This window comes from Bufo bufo, chromosome 4, assembly GCF_905171765.1.
Source record: "Bufo bufo chromosome 4, aBufBuf1.1, whole genome shotgun sequence".
Classification (NCBI taxonomy): Eukaryota; Metazoa; Chordata; class Amphibia; order Anura; family Bufonidae; genus Bufo; species Bufo bufo.
In genome coordinates this window covers 420,217,008-420,237,161 of record NC_053392.1, presented here as the reverse complement: position 1 = coordinate 420,237,161, position 20,154 = coordinate 420,217,008, and the positions used below count along the sequence as shown (strand labels likewise).

The 20,154-nt window shown below is 44.6% G+C and overlaps 1 protein-coding gene across 1 annotated transcript in view; it reads left to right on the top strand.

The window, feature by feature from the left end:
- TOMM20 (translocase of outer mitochondrial membrane 20) overlaps nt 1-20,154 on the top strand; it is a 112,664-nt gene that overhangs the window by 44,449 nt on the left and 48,061 nt on the right. Inside the window, 1 exon segment of the mRNA XM_040429304.1 lies at nt 19,892-19,938. Within this exon segment, the coding sequence (XP_040285238.1) occupies nt 19,892-19,938 (47 nt within the window).

Below are 20,154 nucleotides of genomic sequence, written 5' to 3'. Positions count from 1 at the left end.
CTCCCTAAGATCCCCAAGGATCAAAAAAATCAGCCAGGGAGGCCGATTGTATCTGGCGTGGATTCTATTACTAGCAGAGTATCGGAATATGTGGATTCTTTTTTGCAAAGGTATGTCCCTAAGACCAAATCCTACCTTAGGGATACGGGACAGTTACTTGACCTGTTACGGGATTTCAGCACACTTAATGATAATACCTTCCTTATGACAGTGGACGTGACGTCCCTATACACAATAATACTGATTGAAATTGGTCTACAAAGTGTTTTTTTTTTTTTTTATGGATCAGGATGAGCAGATAGAAGAGATTCAGAAGGTTTTTATTCTAGATTGTATAACCTATTGTTTGGAACATAATTATTTCTGGTATGGAGAAGATTTTTATGTGCAGGTTTCAGGAGTTGCAATGGGTGCGAAATTCGCACCTAGTTTTGCAAACCTGTTCATGGCTTACTGGGAATATAAATATATTGATTCACAGGCTTACATTTCTATGGCAAAAGGCACTTTATGTTTATGGAAGAGATATATAGATGATTGCCTGTGTATATGGCAAGGGGATGAGTTGTCAATAAGGGATTTTTTATCTTCTATAAATAATTATAGCTGGAATATCGTTTTTACGGAAAACATTAGTAAGGAAAGTCCAGTTTTTAGATCTTTTAAATTTCCCTGAATAAAGAGAAGATCCAAACCATCACATATTTTAAACCCACTGACAGAAACGGCTACATAGATAAAAGCAGCTGCCATTATGATCCATGGATTAATAACATTCCAAAGGGCCAATTTCAACGGATAAGGCGTAATTGTACTAATATAAATGATTATGAAGAGCAAAGTAACATAGTATTGAATAGATTTAAAGAAAAGGGCTATGGTTCGAAGTTATTAGATAAACAAAGAGAAGAGGTAAGGGTCAATAATGGTCAATAATGGTACCAAAGATAATTGTGTTAGCAGGAAAGGAGAAAAAAAACGGAGGTTAAGGAAGATAAGTAAAAATTTGCATTCATGACTACCTATTCAACATTCTGCCCACAAATAAAAAAACACCAAAAATACAAAAAAATTGGGATATACTAAAAAATGATCCAGTTATTGGTGATTCTGTACCTAATCGCCCCCCTTTTATATTTAAAAAAAAGCACCTAGTTTGAGGAATAAAATGGTGCACAGCTATATTGGAAAACAGCCCAAACCCAATGCTGAGACGGACCGATTCACATGATGCGGTTTTTGCAGCGGGTGCAAGAATATAAGTAGTGCTGATAAAAAGATCAGGAATGTCAATAAAGTCATAGTGGGGATAGATAGAAAATAATTCAGAATAAAAGGGAATGTGTCCTGCGAGACAGCAGGGGTTATATATATCTTGGAGTGTCCCTGCGGTTTGTATTATGTAGGGAGGACCCTGCGCAAATTTAAAAACTAGGATTGGTGAACACATTAGAACTATGAAAAAAAAGCTTAGAAAAACATAGTGTTTCAGCACATTTCAAAAGTGTTCACCAAAAGAATCCGACAGGTCTCAAATTTTTAGGTGCGGAGAAAGTGACAAGATTTTGGAGGAGGCGACCCAATTAAATAGATAAATAAAAAAGAGGCCCAATGGATTTTTGATATTGATTGTCTTCAACCTAAGGGGCTTAATATAGAATGGGATATTAGGGCAGCGATTGTATTTTTTTTTTTCCTTTTGGTCCTGCATTTTTATTAGAATATATTAGGTTATTTTCCTGCGGTTCTATTAGAATATATGAGGTAACTTCATCTATAGACAAGATATCCTGGTATTTTCTCTTATGCTTGTGAATATTAATTAGAAAATCTTTCTTTTGTGTTTTGCTTTATGATACTCTAATTTTTATTATGGACATGTGATTTTATGTTGTGTTATTTATAAAAGTCATGCATTATTATGAATGTAATTCATGAAATTTTACATATACAGGGTGGGCCATTTATATGGATACATCTTAATAAAATGGGAATGGTTGGTTATATTAACTTCCTGTTTGTGGCACATTAGTATATGTGAGGGGGGAAACTTCAAGATGGGTGGTGACCATGGCGGCCATTTTGAAGTCGGCTATTTTGAATCCAACTTTTGTTTTTTCAATAGAAAGAGGGTCATGTGACACATCAAACTTATTGGGAATTTCACACGAAAAACAATGGTGTGCTTCGTTTTAACGTAACTTTATTCTTTCATGAGTTATTTACAAGTTTCTGACCACTTATAAAATGTGTTCAATGTGCTGCTCATTGTGTTGGATTGTCAATGCAACCCTCTTCTCCCACTGATAGCAACACCACAGGAGAAATGCTAGCAGAGGCTTCCAGTATCCGTAGTTTCAGGTGCTGCACATCTCGTATCTTCATAGCATAGACCATTGCCTTTAGATGACCCCAAAGATAAAACTACTAAGGACAGTCCGGGCCACTATGGGAGTAGAAAAAGCCCCTAGAGCTCATTCCGTGCAGGATGAGATGTTCAGGAGACTCCGCGTAAAAAAAAAAAACTGGTTTTCCCAATCAACGAAAATATACGCGACATGGTGCTTGATGAGTGGTCAAATCCAGAGAAACGCAAGGGGGTATCCAGGTCCTTCAAGAATCGTCTATTGTTCGATCCTAATGAATGCTAAATTTTTAATGAAACGCCAAAAATTTACGTTCAAGTGCCAAAAGTCAATAAAAAGACTGCCTTGCCCTTTGAAGACGCCTCCCAGTTACGCGACCCCATGGATAGGAAGGCGGATAGTCTGTTAAAAAAAAATCTTGGGAAACCGCTAGGTTTAACCTAAAAGCTAATATTGCTGCCACCTCGGTGGCAAGGTCCATGGGGTTGTGGTTGAACGACTTGGAGTCTCACATTAGGGACAACACCCCTAGAGAAGAAATCTTAAGGTCTCTCCCCTTACTAAAGTCCGCCACGGCATTTATGGCAGATGCCTCGGCAGAATCTGTCAGATTTGATGCTAAAGACGCTGGCCTCTCTAATGTAGCCCGCCGGGCTCTGTGGCTGAAATGCTGGTCAGGGGACAACACCTCAAAGATGAAGTTATGCTCCATCCCGTTTTCAGGGGAGTATGTCTTCGGCCCTGTGTTGGACCGTATCCTAGAGAAAGCAGCGGATAAGAAAAAGGGGTTCCCGGAGGAAAGACCCAATAAAAGGAAATATCCCTTTTGTGCCCCCACCAGCCAGAATAGGACCTATAGGAATAAAGGAAAGTCGGGAAGTTGGAGCTATCCGAAGGGTGGCAGGGGGAGAGGTACCCCTCCCTCCTCTCAAAACAAATCTTCAGACAAACAATGACGCCAAGGTGGGGGGGAGATTGAAGAATTTTCTGGCTCCTTGGGAGTCCATTACTCCGAACCCTTGGGTCCGGGACATCATAAAATTCGGATACCAGATCGAATTTTCTTCATCTCCCCCAGACCGCTTCAGTGTTACCAACCTGAGCTCTTCCACTGTATGCAAGAAGATCCTGCAGGGAATTCAGAACCTTCTGGAAATGGATGTGATAATCCAGGTACCATCAACACAGCTAGGACAGGGGTTCTACTCGAATCTCTTCCTGGTAGAAAAGAAAGGTTAATTTCGCCCATCATAAATTTAACCTCCTCAGGACCGCCGTACGCAGGATTGCGTCTTTGCGGCGGCCCTGCTCTTCTGGGTGGACGCGCCGGCGCGTCCTCTCGCGAGACGCGAGATTTCCTGTGAACGCGCGCGCTCACAGGAACGGAAGGTAAGAGAGTTGATCTCCAGCCTGCCAGCGGCGATCGTTCGCTGTCAGGCTGGAGATGTGTTTTTTTAACCCCTAAGAGGTATATTAGAAGCTGTTTTGATAACAGCGTCTAATATACCTGCTACCTGGTACTCTGGTGGTCCCCTTTGTTTGGATCGACCACCAGAGGACACAGGTAGCTCAGTAAAGTAGCACCAAGCACCACTACACTACACTACACCCCCCCCCCCCCCCCGTCACTTATTAACCCCTTATTAGCCCCTGATCACCCCATATAGACTCCCTGATCACCCCCCTGTCATTGATTACCCCCCTGTCATTGATTACCCCCCTGTCATTGATTACCCCCCTGTCATTGATCAACCCCCTGTAAAGCTCCATTCAGATGTCCGCATGATTTTTACGGATGCACTGATAGATGAATCGGATCCGCAAAACGCATCCGGACGTCTGAATGAAGCCTTACACGGGCGTGATCAATGACTGTGGTTATCACCCCATATAGACTCCCTGATCACCCCCCTGTCATTGATTACCCCCTGTAAAGCTCCATTCAGATGTCCGCATGATTTTTACGGATGCACTGATAGATGGATCGGATCCGCAAAACGCATCCGGACGTCTGAATGAAGCCTTACAGGGGCGTGATCAATGACTGTGGTGATCACCCCATATAGACTCCCTGATCACCCCCCTGTCATTGATTACACCCCTGTCATTGATTACCCCCCTGTAAAGCTCCATTCAGACGTCCGCATGATTTTTACGGATCCACTGATAGATGGATCGGATCCGCAAAACGCATCCGGACGTCTGAATGAAGCCTTACAGGGGCATGATCAATGACTGTGGTGATCACCCCATATAGACTCCCTGATCACCCCCCTGTCATTGATTACCCCCCTGTAAAGCTCCATTCAGATGTCCGCATGATTTTTACGGATGCACTGATAGATGGATCGGATCCGCAAAACGCATCCGGACGTCTGAATGAAGCCTTACAGGGGCATGATCAATGACTGTGGTGATCACCCCATATAGACTCCCTGATCACCCCCCTGTCATTGATTACCCCCCTGTAAAGCTCCATTCAGATGTCCGCATGATTTTTACGGATGCACTGATAGATGGATCGGATCCGCAAAACGCATCCGGACGTCTGAATGAAGCCTTACAGGGGCATGATCAATGACTGTGGTGATCACCCCATATAGACTCCCTGATCACCCCCCTGTCATTGATTACACCCCTGTCATTGATTACCCCCCTGTAAAGCTCCATTCAGACGTCCGCATGATTTTTACGGATCCACTGATAGATGGATCGGATCCGCAAAACGCATCCGGACGTCTGAATGAAGCCTTACAGGGGCATGATCAATGACTGTGGTTATCACCCCATATAGACTCCCTGATCACCCCCCTGTCATTGATCACCCCCCCTGTCATTGATTACCCCCCTGTAAAGCTCCATTCAGATGTCCGCATGATTTTTACGGATGCACTAAAAGATGGATCGGATCCGCAAAACGCATACGGACGTCTGAATGAAGCCTTACAGGGGCGTGATCAATGACTGTGGTTATCACCCCATATAGACTCCCTGATCACCCCCCCTGTCATTGATCACCCCCCTGTCATTGATCACCCCCCCTGTCATTGATCACCCCCCCTGTCATTGATCACCCCCCCTGTCATTGATCACCCCCCCGTAAGGCTCCATTCAGACATTTTTTTGGCCCAAGTTAGCGGAATTATTTTTTTTTTTTCTTACAAAGTCTCATATTCCACTAACTTGTGTCAAAAAATAAAATCTCACATGAACTCACCATACCCCTCACGGAATCCAAATGCGTAAAATTTTTTAGACATTTATATTCCAGACTTCTTCTCACGCTTTAGGGCCCCTAGAATGCCAGGGCAGTATAAATACCCCACATGTGACCCCATTTCGGAAAGAAGACACCCCCAGGTATTCCGTGAGGGACATATTGAGTCCATGAAAGATTGAAATTTTTGTCCCAAGTTAGCGGAACGGGAGACTTTGTGAGAAAAAAATTAAAAATATCAATTTCCGCTAACTTGTGCCAAAAAAAAAAAATTTCTATGAACTCGCCATGCCCCTCATTGAATACCTTGGGGTGTCTTCTTTCCAAAATGGGGTCACATGTGGGGTATTTATACTGCCCTGGCATTCTAGGGGCCCCAAAGCGTGAGAAGAAGTCTGGTATCCAAATGTCTAAAAATGCCCTCCTAAAAGGAATTTGGGCACCTTTGCGCATCTAGGCTGCAAAAAAGTGTCACACATCTGGTATCGCCGTACTCAGGAGAAGTTGGGGAATGTGTTTTGGGGTGTCATTTTACATATACCCATGCTGGGTGAGATAAATATCTTGGTCAAATGCCAACTTTGTATAAAAAAATGGGAAAAGTTGTCTTTTGCCAAGATATTTCTCTCACCCAGCAAGGGTATATGTAAAATGACACCCCAAAACACATTCCCCAACTTCTCCTGAATACGGCGATACCACATGTGTGACACTTTTTTGCAGCCTAGGTGGGCAAAGGGGCCCATATTCCAAAGAGCACCTTTAGGATTTCACAGGTCATTTACCTACTTACCACACATTAGGGCCCCTGGAAAATGCCAGGGCAGTATAACTACCCCACAAGTGACCCCATTTTGGAAAGGCGACACCCCAAGGTATTCCGTGAGGGGCATGGCGAGTTCCTAGAATTTTTTATTTTTTGTCACAAGTTAGTGGAAAATGCTGATTTTTTTTTATTTTTATTTTTTTTCATACAAAGTCTCATATTCCACTAACTTGTGACAAAAAATAAAAACTTCCATGAACTCACTATGCCCATCAGCGAATACCTTGGGGTCTCTTCTTTCCAAAAAAAATCATTTTCCACTAACTTGTGACAAAAAATAAAAAATTCTAGGAACTTGCCATGCCCCTCACGGAATACCTTGGGGTGTCTTCTTTCCAAAATGGGGTCACTTGTGGGGTAGTTATACTGCCCTGGCATTCTAGGGGCCCAAATGTGTGGTAAGGAGTTTGAAATCAAATTCTGTAAAAAATGACCTGTGAAATCCGAAAGGTGCTCTTTGGAATATGGGCCCCTTTGCCCACCTAGGCTGCAAAAAAGTGTCACACATCTGGTATCTCCGTACTCAGGAGAAGTTGGGGAATGTGTTTTGGGGTGTCATTTTACATATGCCCATGCTGGGTGAGAGAAATATCTTGGCAAAAGACAACTTTTTCAATTTTTTTATACAAAGTTGGCATTTGACCAAGATATTTATCTCACCCAGCATGGGTATATGTAAAAAGACACCCCAAAACACATTCCTCAACTTCTCCTGAATACAGAGATACCAGATGTGTGACACTTTTTTGCAGCCTAGGTGGGCAAAGGGGCCCATATTCCAAAGAGCACCTTTCGGATTTCACTCGTCATTTTTTACAGAATTTGATTTCAAACTCCTTACCACACATTTGGGCCCCTAGAATGCCAGGGCAGTATAACTACCCCACAAGTGACCCCATTTTGGAAAGAAGAGACCCCAAGGTATTCGCTGATGGGCATAGTGAGTTCATACAACTTTTTATTTTTTGTCACAAGTTAGTGGAATATGAGACTTTGTAAGAAAAAAAAAAGAAAAAAGAAAAATCATCATTTTCCGCTAACTTGTGACAAAAAATAAAAAGTTCTATGAACTCACTATGCCCATCAGCGAATACCTTAGGGTGTGTACTTTCCGAAATGGGGTCATTTGTGGGGTATTTGTACTGTCTGGGCATTGTAGAACCTCAGGAAACATGACAGGTGCTCAGAAAGTCAGAGCTGCTTCAAAAAGCGGAAATTCACATTTTTGTACCATAGTTTGTAAACGCTATAACTTTTACCCAAACCATTTTTTTTTTACCCAAACATTTTTTTTTTATCAAAGACACGTAGAACAATAAATTTAGAGCAAAATTTCTATATGGATCTCGTTTCTTTGCAAAATTTTACAACTGAAAGTGAAAAATGTCATTTTTTTGCAAAAAAAATCGTTAAATTTCGATTAATAACAAAAAAAGTAAAAATGTCAGCAGCAATGAAATACCACCAAATGAAAGCTCTATTAGTGAGAAGAAAAGGAGGTAAAATTCATTTGGGTGGTAAGTTGCATGACCGAGCAATAAACGGTGAAAGTAGTGTAGGTCAGAAGTGTAAAAAGTGGCCTGGTCTTTCAGGGTGTTTAAGCACTGGGGGCTGAGGTGGTTAAAGGCCCTGAACAAGTTTATAGTATATAGGAAATTCAGGCTGGAAGCCCTAAAATCCCTGATACCCCTAATAGGGAGAGACGCTCTGATGTGTACAGTAGACTTACGAGATGCCTACCACCACCACGTCCCAATCCACCCAAATTCGCAGAAATTTTTAAGAATCGCCATCCAAGATCACAAGGGAGTAACCCTTCACTTCCAGTCCACGGCCCTTCCCTTTGGGATATCATCTGCTCCTAGAGTCTACACGAAACTGGTGGTAGAAATGGTGGCATTCCTGAGACGCAAGTGCCTGGTGATCGTACCATACCTGGATGACTTTCTCCTGAGTGGAAATTCAGAGAACCAGCTCAAAACAGACTTGCTAACCTTCCTGTCTCTCATTCAGGATCTAGGGTGGTTGTTGAACCAGAAGAAATCAAATCTGCTTCCTTCCAGCACAATCCAGTTTCTAGGGGTCATCCTGGATTCCTGGGTTTAACATACTTTTCTCCCACCAGACAAGATCAGAAACCTTCAGTTGAAAATCCGACTGTTTCAGAACAGGAGGTCTTGTCCCATAAGGGAAGCCATGAGCCTTCTGGGTCTCCTCTCGTCCTGCATTCCTTCTGTCCCATGGAGTCAATCCCACTTCCGATCTCTCCAGTTGTGGATTCTCAGAATCTGGGACAGGCAGCAGACTTCTTTAAATCACAAGGTGCTGATCCCTCCAAGTCTCCCTAGACTGGTGGAAGAGCGCAAACAACCTGTCCTTAGGAGTTCCTTGGGAGAAGACTCCTTAAATACAAGTCCTTACAGACGCAAGCGAAAAAGGATGGGGAGCGAAAGTGGGAGATCATTACTTTCAGGGTTCCTGGCTGTCAACAACTCTCTCTCAATCCTCCAACTTCAGAGAGCTGAAAGCGGTTTGGAAAGCTCTAAGAGCAGCAGAGGACCTACTCGAGGGCCGGCATGTGAAGGTCCTTTCCGACAATACTACAACAGTAGCGTACCTCTCTCACCAAGGAGGGAAGAGATCAGAAAAGCTGATGTTCGTGGCAGGGAAGATCTTCAATTGGGCAGAATCCCACGTAAGATCCATCTCCGCGATTCACCTGAAGGGAGCACTAAACGTGGAAGCAGATTACCTCAGCCGACAACTAATAGACCACACCGAATGGTCTCTAAACCAGGACGTGTTCCAGATACTAATAGACAGATGGGGCACCCCTCAAGTAAACCTGTTCGCCTCAAAGAAGAACACAAAAGTACCAACATTCTGTTACTTGAATCCACAAGACAATCCTTGGGCGCTGGACGCACTCACGATACGATGGGATTGGAACCTCTGTTATGCATTTCCACCTCTGCCTCTACTTCCCAGGATAGGCCAGAAGCTCAACCAAGAAGATACAACCCTAATATTAATTGCCCGAAGAGGAGCTGGTTCCCTTCCCTAAAGAACCTATCAGTAGAGAACCCGTGGCCTCTCCCTTCCAGGAGGCACCTGCTTCATCAAGTGCCAATCTTACACCCAAACTCGGGTTTCCTCAAATTATCAGCTTGGATCCTGAGATCCAGATGTTGAAGTCACAGGGTATTTCTGATCAGGTAATATCTACCCTGAAAGCAAGTAGGAAGAAAGTTACCTTCTCGATCTATCTGAAGATTTGGAAGAGGTTTTGCTCCTGGATCGGTAACCCTGCCCAGAACTTAGAGCCGCCTAATTTTCAGAAAATCCTAGACTTCCTCCAGCAAGGTCTCAAGCTAGGTCTTAGACCCTCCACCTTAAAGGTACAAGTCTCAGCCATAGCTTGTTTCTTCGATCAAGACCTAGCCAACCACCGCTGGATCAGAAGATTTATGAAAGCAGCCTCTCGGCTCCGTTCTTCTCTAAAATCCCGGATCCCCAACTGGGACCTCAATACAGTGCTCACAGGCCTGACACTCACCCCTTTCGAGCCCCTGTCAGATTGTTCCACTAAACACCTATCCCTAAAGACCGCTTTTCTTGTTGCCATCACGTCCGCAAGAAGGCTAGGTGAAATTCAAGCCATATCCATACAAGAACCCTATCTCCGTATCACCGATTGATAGAATTATTCTTGGGCTAGATCCCGGGTTTCTTCCTAAAATGGTATCCGATTTCCACCGAAACCAGGCGATAGTTTTGCCTTCCTTTTGTTGTAATCCCTCTAAGGCCTCTTTCAGACGGGCGTTGCGGGAAAATGTGCGGGTGCGTTACGGGAACACCCGTGATTATTCAGCGCGAGTGCAAAACATTGTAATGCGTTTTGCACTCGCGTGAGAAAAATCGCGCGTGTTTGGTACCCAAACCCGAACTTCACAGAAGTTCAGGCTTGGGATCGGCGTTCTGTAGATTGTATTATTTTCCCTTACAACATGGTTATAAGGGAAAATAATAGCATTCTGAATACAGAATGCATAGTAAAACATCGCTGGAGGGGTTAAAAAAGAAAAATATAATAATAATAATTTAACTCGCCTTAGTCCACTTGATCGCGTAGCCCAGCATCTCCTTCTGTCTTCATCTTAGCTCTGTGGAGCAACAGGAACTGTGGTGACGTCATTCTGGTCATCACATGATTCATCACTGTAACGGACCGTTCAGCACACAGCTCCGTTCAGACGATATTCCCCTTTAATGCAGATTCCGCAGAACATATACAGGCTATATAAAAAATTACTGTATAATGTGTCCCCTGTTGTATAGTTTAAAACTACTGCCCGATGTCTTTGTGCACCAAATACCGGCGAGATGGCACCGTGTAGAAAAGTCCAAACAGTGTCTGTGAGTTAAAATGGCCGCCATCCATTGTTCTCACCATGTGCCTCTGATACATGAAATGGTGGCCATCCAGTAACTCCACAGTATATCCCCAGATGGTTCTTAAAGGGACGTAATCCAGAGGCAGGAGGCGGGCAAGCAGTCCTCTACAGGCACAAGTGGCGGAGCTGGTTCCGCCACATTTCTCCCCTTTACCAATCAGACTAACAGGGTATTAGACCTCCTGTCGGTCAGTGCCCTGGTTAGTCCAGCAACCCACCCACAGAACACAATCAGCAGTACAGCCCACCCACAATAAAGAGTTACTACATCTGCGGTAGTGGGTCGCTTGTCCATGTCCAGGAGCTCCACCTCGGCTCTGGGGGTTACTGGCGCTCCGGATCGGTGTTTTGCTGAGTTGGCAGAGACCAGCGGTACTTTGCCCTGCTGCCAGTGCTACCATGGGAGTAGCCTCGTTGGAGCCCAGTTGAGGGAGTGGCGTAGTAGGCTCCTCACTCTGAACCCGGTACTGCTGCTGGAGGGCACGATAGGCTGTCTCCCCTTTGGATAAACATCCCTGCTGCCGGGGAACAGGACCGACCGTCCCCAGCCCCTGTGAGGCATGTGCAGAGACCACGGTCCTATCTGCACAGGTGTGGGGCTTATCTCCCCTTGGTGGGCTAGGCTGCCGCTGGGAAGAGGGGGTAACAAGTTCATCTCCCTTACCCACTTTCTGTCGCTGGGGAGAGGGGATGACAAGCTCCTCTCCCTGAATCTCTCTCTGCTGGTGGAGGGGGGGGACCGACTGTCTCCCCTTTTTCATATTTTGTCCTGCTGCTGGGGTGCGAGACCGACTGTCTCTGCTCCTGGCAGGACACTCTGCCGCTGGGGAGGAAGGACGGCACCTTCCACTCCCTGTAACATACTCTGTCGCTGGGGAGGCAGGACGGCACCTTCAGCTCCCTGTAACACACACTGCCGCTGGGGAGGAAGGACGACACCTTCCGCTCCCTGTAACACACACTGCCGCTGGGGAGGAAGGACGACACCTTCCGCTCCCTGTAACACACACTGCCGCTGGGGAGGAAGGACGACACCTTCCGCTCCCTGTAACACACTGCCGCTGGGGAGAGAGATCGGTTGTCTCTGCTCCCAATACAATACTTGGCTGTTGGGGAGGAAGGACGGCACCTTCAGCTCCCCGGAACTTGCTCGGCCGCTGGGGTATCTCCCCCCTGTCTACCGCTGCCATGGCCTGCAGGTACTCTCTGATCCTCCACATCACGATCTGTATGAGGTTTTCCGCAGGGTTGGGTCCCAAGAGAGACAGCACCTCATTCACCTCTCTATCAAACTCCTCCTGAGTGTAGCAGGGCTCCATGCTTGCTCTGCTAATTTTGGTTCCTTTGTAGGTAGGGGCGCTTTACGGGTACTAGCGTTGCCCTCAGTTTGTAATCCAGGAACTGGTGTTTCCTTGTAGCTGTCCTTCTGGGCCGTGAGAATGATCCCGTTGCTTGCCACCAATTGTAACGGATCGTTCAGCACACAGCTCCGTTCAGACGATATTCCCCTTTCCAATGCACAGGCAGCTACTGCAAGCACCAGTCTGCCGAACTGCAAACTACACGAATACTGGAAACAGCTGAACAGGAAAAGCATACAATCAGCTTACACTCCTGGCAATCGGCATACAATCCAATTCCCCCAATAACGAGACAACACTTTGTTTTGAGGTCAAGCAGAACTGACTGTCCTGGGGCATACAGCCTCTTTTATTCATAATCCACAAACATAGTACTGCCCACAGGGTTTTGAAATGCAACTAATCAATCCGTACATTACACACAGACACTCCCACACAAAATCCTCCCCTCTGCCTGTGATATGATTACTGAACACAATGGCTAATATAATTATCACAGGCAGAGAAATACAGTTTTATAAAACATATCACAGGCACCCCAAAACATGCAATAACCCCATAACCAGTATATCCTCGGAACCGGGGGATCTGGGTAAGTCCAAACAGTGTCTGTGAGTTAAAATGGCCGCCATCCATTGTTCTCACCATGTGCCTCTGATACATGAAATGGTGGCCATCCAGTAACTCCACAGTATGTCCCCAGATGGTTCTTAAAGGGCCGTAATCCAGAGGCAGGAGGCGGGCAAGCAGTCCTCTACAGGCACAAGTGGCGGAGCTGGTTCCGCCACAATCACCATGGTAAAAGATCATGTGATGACCGGAGTGACGTCACCACAGGTCCTATTGCTGCACGGAGATCAGATGAAGACCGAAGGAGATGCCGGGCTACACGATCAAGTGGACTAAGGCGAGTTAAATATTTATTTATTTTTAACCCCTCCAGCGATGTTTTACTATGCATTCTGTATTCAGAATGCTATTATTTTCCCTTATAACCATGTTATAAGGGAAAATAATAATGATCGGGTCTCCATCCCGATCGTCTCCTAGAAACCATGCGTGAAAATCGCACCGCATCCGCACTTGCTTGCGGATGCTTGCGATTTTCACGCAACCCCATTAATTTCTATGGGGCCTGCGTTGCGTGAAAATCGCAGCATGCTCCCCTTTGTGCAACGCACAAGTGATGCGTGAAAATCACCGCTCAAGTGAACAGCCCTATAGAAATGAATGGGTCGGTATTCAGTGCGGGTGCAATGCGTTCACCTCCCGCATCGCATCCACGTGGAATACTCACCCGTGTGAAAGGGGCCTAACAGTAGAGAATCCAGTTTCCATTCACTAGATGTAAGACGCTCGGTTCTACGGTATCTTGAGGTTACAAAAGAATTCCGTAAAACCAATAATCTATTTGTCTTATTCTCAGGTAAGAACAAGGGTCAAAAAGCCTCCAGGTCTTCTCTAGCACGATGGATTAGAGATTCTATTTCTCTCTGTTATGAAATCCAGGGCATTCCTTGCCCCTCAAATCTAAGAGTCCACTCTACCCGAGCTATGTCCTTCTCCCAAGCCGAGCGGGCTGGGGCTTCTCTAGAAGACATCTGTAAAGCTGCCACATGGTCCAGCATTCACACCTTTTACGAAACATTATAGACTAGACTTGTCTAGTAGTTCAGACTTGTTTTTTGGACGTAAAGTCCTTCTGGCGGTCGCACCCCCCTAAGTTTATAATTTTTTATATCTCCTAGTGGCCGTCGTGATGAGGTGGCAAGCCGGAATTAGACTTACCGGTAAATCCGTTTCGAGATCACCACGACGGCCACTAGGAAATTGACCCCTGACCTCTGTAGGGGCAGGAACAGAGAGGGGGTTTAAATCCCCCCCCCCCCCCTCCCACCACCAGCACCAGTGTGTCCAAAATTACAGAGACAGAAAAAAGGTGGTGAGAAAAAAAAGAAATAAATAGATGAGTCATCTATTTTTTTTATTTTTTTCCTCACTACCTTTTTTTCTGTCTGTAATTTTGGACACACTGGTGCTGGTGGTGGGAGGGGGGGATTTAAACTTTTGGTTTTTGGTTTTGTTGTTTATGGCCTTGTTCAATGCAATAGGGTATGTGACAGTGCAGCTTTCATCATGCTGGAGGAAAATCACACCCACAAGCAGAGGCTGCAGCAGCCAGTTCAGTATCATCGATATGATGGAGCAATTTTTTCATGTGCTCCAGTACCTCTACTTTTCAGTGTAGAGTTCTGTTTACCTAGTTCATCTGTATTGCTCGTGCTCCTATCTAGTATCCAGCTTGCCTGAGTCTGCTAACCACACTGCTTGCAAGCTTCTCTCTTTGACTGGTTGGTTGGCACAGTGGGGCCACACTCGCTAATCTGTAATACGTATGGCTGCTGTTACAGCACTGCCGCTGCTGCTACTCCCTGCCGCTAATCCTCCTACTGCCACTTCCATTACTGCTACTGCCACTACTGTTACACTATCCACGTCCACACTATACTGCAGCAGCTCCAAATTTAAAAAAGAGAATTTTTCTAGGCTTATTTAGAACAAGCCACCATTTTATTTTTATTTTTTCTGACAATGAACACTTGTGCCGAATAACCCACTCTTTCTTCTGACATTAACTTGTTTGTATAAAGAGGGGCAGGGATCTTCCCCCTTTAAGGCATAACTTTTGGATGCTTGGTCCTGACAAGCCTCTTATTTATTATTTTTCCCATGTGTTTGTGTTTAAACACTATCTGCCCCTGATATGGGGCAATTTTAGGAAGCTTTCTAAGGTATAAGCGTTCTAACAATCACATGTTTAACCGCCTCCGGACCGCCTAACGCAGGATTGTGTTCCGGAGGCGGTCGATTCATTCCTCCTGGACGCGCCGGCGCGATTTCCTGTGAACGAGTGGATCTGCAGCCTGCCAGCGGCGATCGTTTGCTGGCAGGCTGTAGATGCGTTTTTTTTTGTTTTGTTTTTTAACCCCTTAGGCTACTTTCACACTTGCGTTCAGAGCGGATCCGTCTGGGGTCTGCCCAGACGGATCCGCTCATATAATGCAGACTTTGGATCCGTTCAGAACGGATCCGTCTGCATTATATTGTAGAAAAAATTCTAAGTGTGAAAGTAACTTCAGACGGATCCGTCCAGACTTTACATTGAAAGTCAATGGGGGACGGATCAGTTTGAAAATTGAGCCATATAGTGTCAAATTCAAACGGATCCGTCCCCATTGACTTACATTGTAAGTCTGGACGAATCCGTTTGCCTCCACACGGCCAGGCGGAAACCCGAACGCTGCAAGCAGCGTTCAGGTGTCCGCTTGCTGAGCGGAGGCTGAACGCTGCCAGACTGATGCATTCTGAGCGGATCCGCATCCACTCAGAATGCATTAGTAGCTGGACAGATGCGTTCGGGGCCGCTTGTGAGACTCTTCAAACGGAGCTCACAAGCGGAACCCCGACGCTAGTGTGAAAGTAGCCTTAAAGGTATATTAGACGCTGTTTTGATAACAGCGTCTAATATACCTGGTCCTCTGGTGGTCCCTTTTGCTTGAATCGACCACCAGAGGACACAGGCAGCTCTGTAATAAGTAGCACCAAGCACCACTACACTACACCCCCCCCCCCTACCCCTGATCACCCCATATTAGACTCACTGATCACCCCCCTGTCATTGATCACCCCCCTGTAAGGCTCCATTCAGACGTCCGTATGTGTTTTGCGGATCCGCAAAACACATACGGACGTCTGAATGGAGCCTTACAGGGGGGTGATCACCCCATATAGACTCCCTGATCACCCCCCTGTAAGGCTCCATTCAGACGTCCGTATGTGTTTTGCGGGTCCGATCCGTGGATCTGCAAAACACATACGGACCTCTGAATGGAGCCTTACAGGGGGGTGATCAATGACAGGGTGGTGATCACCCCATATAGACTCCCTGATCACCCCCCTGTCATTGATCACCCCCCTATAAGGCTCCATTCAGACATTTTTTGGCACAAGTTAGCGAAAATATTTATTTTTTTGTTTTTTTGTTTTTTTCTTACAAAGTCTCATATTCCACTAACTTGTGACAAAAAATAAAATCTCACATGAACTCACCATACCCCTCACGGAATCCAAATGCGTAAAATTTTTTAGACATTTATATTACAGACTTCTTCTCACGCTTTAGGGCCCCTAAAATGCCAGGGCAGTATAAATACCCCACATTTGACCCCATTTTGGAAAGAAGACACCTCAAGGTATTTTGTGAGGAGCATGGCGAGTTCATGTAAAATTAAATTTTTTGTCACAAGTTAGCAGAAAGGGAGACTTTGTGAGAAAAAACTAAAAAAAATCAATTTCCGCTAACTTGTGCAAAAAAAAAAAAAAACTTCTATGAACTCGCCATGCCCCTCACGGAATACTTTGGGGTGTCTTCTTTCCAAAATGGGGTCACATGTGGGGTATTTATACTGCCCTTGCATTTTAGGGGCCCTAAAGCGTGAGAAGAAGTCTGGAATCCAAATGCCCTCCTAAAAGATACTCATTGGAATTTGGGCCCCTTTGCGCACCTAGGCTGCAAAAAAGTGTCACACATGTGATATCGCTGTACTCAGGAGAAGTTGGGCAATGTGTTTTGGTGTGTCTTTTTACATATACCCATGCTGGGTGAGAGAAATATCTCTCTATAATGACAACTTTGTATAAAAAAAATGGGAAAAGTTGACTTTTAGAGATATTTCTCTCACCCAGCATGGGTATATGTAAAAATACACCCCAAAACACATTGCCCTACTTCTCCTGAGTACGGCGATACAACATGTGTGACGCTAACTTGTGACAAAAAATAAAAAGTTCTATGAACTCACTATGCCCATCAGTGTCTACTTTCCGAAATGGGGTCATTTGTGGGGTGTTTGTACTGTCTGGCCAATGTAGAACCTCAGGAAACATGACAGGTGCTCAGAAAGTCAGAGTTGCTTCAAAATGCGGATTTTTTTTTTACCCAAACATTTTTTTTTATCAAAGACATGTAGAACAATGAATTTAGAGAAAAATTTTTATAGAAATGTACACTGCTCAAAAAAATAAAGGGAACACTTAAACAACACAATGTAACTCCAAGTCAATCACACTTCTGTGAAATCAAACTGTCCACTTAGGAAGCAACACTGAGGGACTATCAATTTCACATGCTGTTGTGCAAATGGGATAGACAACAGGTGGAAATTATAGGCAATTAGCAAGACACCCCCAATAAAGAAGTGGTTCTACAGGTGGTGATCACAGACCACCTCTCAGTTCCTATGCTTCCTGGCTGATGTTTTGGTCATTTTTGAATGCTGGCGGTGCTTTCACTCTAGTGGTAGCATGAGACGGAGTCTACAACCCACACAAGTGGCTCAGGTAGTGCAGCTTATCCAGGATGGCACATCAATGCGAGCTGTGGCAAGAAGGTTTGCTGTTTCTGTCAGCGTAGTGTCCAGAGCATGGAGGCACTACCAGGAGACAGGCCAGTACATCAGGAGACGTGGAGGAGGCCGTAGGAGGGCAACAACCCAGCAGCATGACCGCTACCTCCGCCTTTGTGCAAGGAGGAACAGGAGGAGCACTGCCAGAGCCCTGCAAAATGACCTCCAGCATGCCACAAATTTTCATGTGTCTGCTCAAACGGTCAGAAACAGACTCCATGAGTGTGATATGAGGGCCCGACGTCCACAGGTGGGGGTTGTGCTTACAGCCCAACACCGTGCAGGACGTTTGGCATTTGCCAGAGAACACCAAGATTGGCAAATTCGCCACTGGCGCACTGTGCTCTTCACAGATGAAAGCAGTTTCATTTTGAGCACATGTGACAGAGTCTTGAGACGCCGTGGAGAACGTTCTGCTGCCTGCAACATCCTCCAGCATGACCGGTTTGGCATTGGGTCAGTAATGGTGTGGGGTGGCATTTCTTTGGAGGGCTGCACAGCCCAGGTAGCCTGACTGCCATTAGGTACCGAGATGAGATCCTCAGACCCCTTGTGAGACCATATGCTGGTGCGGTTGGCCCTGGGTTCCTCCTAATGCAAGACAATGCTAGACCTCATGTGGCTGGAGTGTGTCAGCAGTTCCTACAAAACGAAGGCATTGATCCTATGGACTGGCCCGCCCGTTCCCCTGACCTGAATCCAATTGAGCACATCTGGGACATCATGTCTCGCTCTATCTACCAACGTCACGTTGCACCACAGACTGTTGGCAGATGCTTTAGTCCAGGTCTGGGAGGAGATCCCTCAGGAGACAGTCCGCCACCTCATCAGCAGCATGCACAGGCGTTGTAGGGAGGTCATACAGGCACGTGGAGGCCACACACACTACTGAGCCTCATTTTGACTTGTTTTAAGGACATTACATCAAAGTTGGATCAGCCTGCAGTGTGTTTTTCCACTTTAATTTTGAGTGTGACTCCAAATCCAGACCTCCATGGGTTGAAAAATTTGATTTCCATTTTTAAATTTTTGTGTGATTTTGTTGTCAGCACATTCAACTATGTAAAGAACAAAGTATTTCAGAAGAATATTTAATTAATTCAGATCTAGGATGTGTTATTTTTGTGTTCCCTTTATTTTTTTGAGCAGTGTAGTTTTAAAAAAAAAAAATTTACAACTGAAAGTGAAAAATGTCATTTTTTTGCATAAATTTCGTTAAATTTCGTTAATAACAAAAAAAAGTAAAAATGTCAGCAGCAATGAAATACCACCAAATGAAAGCTCTATTAGTGAGAAGAAAAGGAGGTAAAATTCATTTGGGTGGTAAGTTATATGACCAAGCAATAAACCGTGAAAGTAGTGTAGTGCAGAATTGTAAAAAGTGGTCTGGTCGTTAAGGGTGTTTAAGCTAGGGGGGCTGAGGTGGTTAAGTCCCCAAAGGGGGCTTAATATAAGTGAAAATATTTTTTTTAAAAAGTATTCTAATCACTCCCTTTCCACATAATAAAAATATATCATTAGCATTGCCGTGTTTCAGAATGGCCAAACTTTTAAAACATAAAAATATTTGTTCTGTACAGTGAAAAAATATTATGGAAATGGCCTTCACCGCTCTAAAAAAAAATGTAATAAAAAGTTATCAAAAAGGCTTACGCACTCAATGGTATCATTTGAAAACAGATCATCCTGCAAAAATATGAGTCCTCACACAGCTCCACAGACTTAAATATAAAAAAGTTATGGGGGTCAGACTATGGCAATGCAAATCAAAACATTTTCTTTCTTTTTTTTTTCTTTTTACTATTTAACACCAAACAAGAAAAACTCTAAATTTGGTATCACTATATAAAACTTTTTTTTATTTTTTTTAAATTTCACCCCATTTGTATTTTTTTTCCAGCTTCCCACTACATTATATGCAATATTACATGGTACCATGCACAAAAAAAAAAGCCCTCATAGGCAATATGAGCGGAACAATGAAAAAGATATGGCTCAGGAGATTTTCCTTGACATTGACACTATTGTGGATTGAGCCTAAGAATTTCCTACATAATACAAGTGTTACTAAATGCTCCCTTGCAGAACATTGGATTGATGATATATTAGGCATTAGGTTTAGAGATTGTTCTGATTCAGCCATCATACTTGCTGATAGACGCTTGTGCTCTTCATTTGTATTGATTTATTATTATTTTGCAGAGAGAAGAATACAGAAACTAGCTAAAGAAAGAGCTGGGCAGTCAAGGGTAAGTGTTTTGGTAGTGATTTATGGTAAAAATCTGCACTGTGCTTGGCTATTTCCTTAAAGGGCTTCTGTCAGCAGATTTGTAACTATGACACTGGCTGACGTGTGCTTGGCAGCTTAAGACATCTGTGTTGGTCCCATGTTCATATCTGCCTGAATTGCTGAGAAAAATTATGTTTTAATATTTGCAAATGAGCCTCTAGGAGCAACAGGGGCA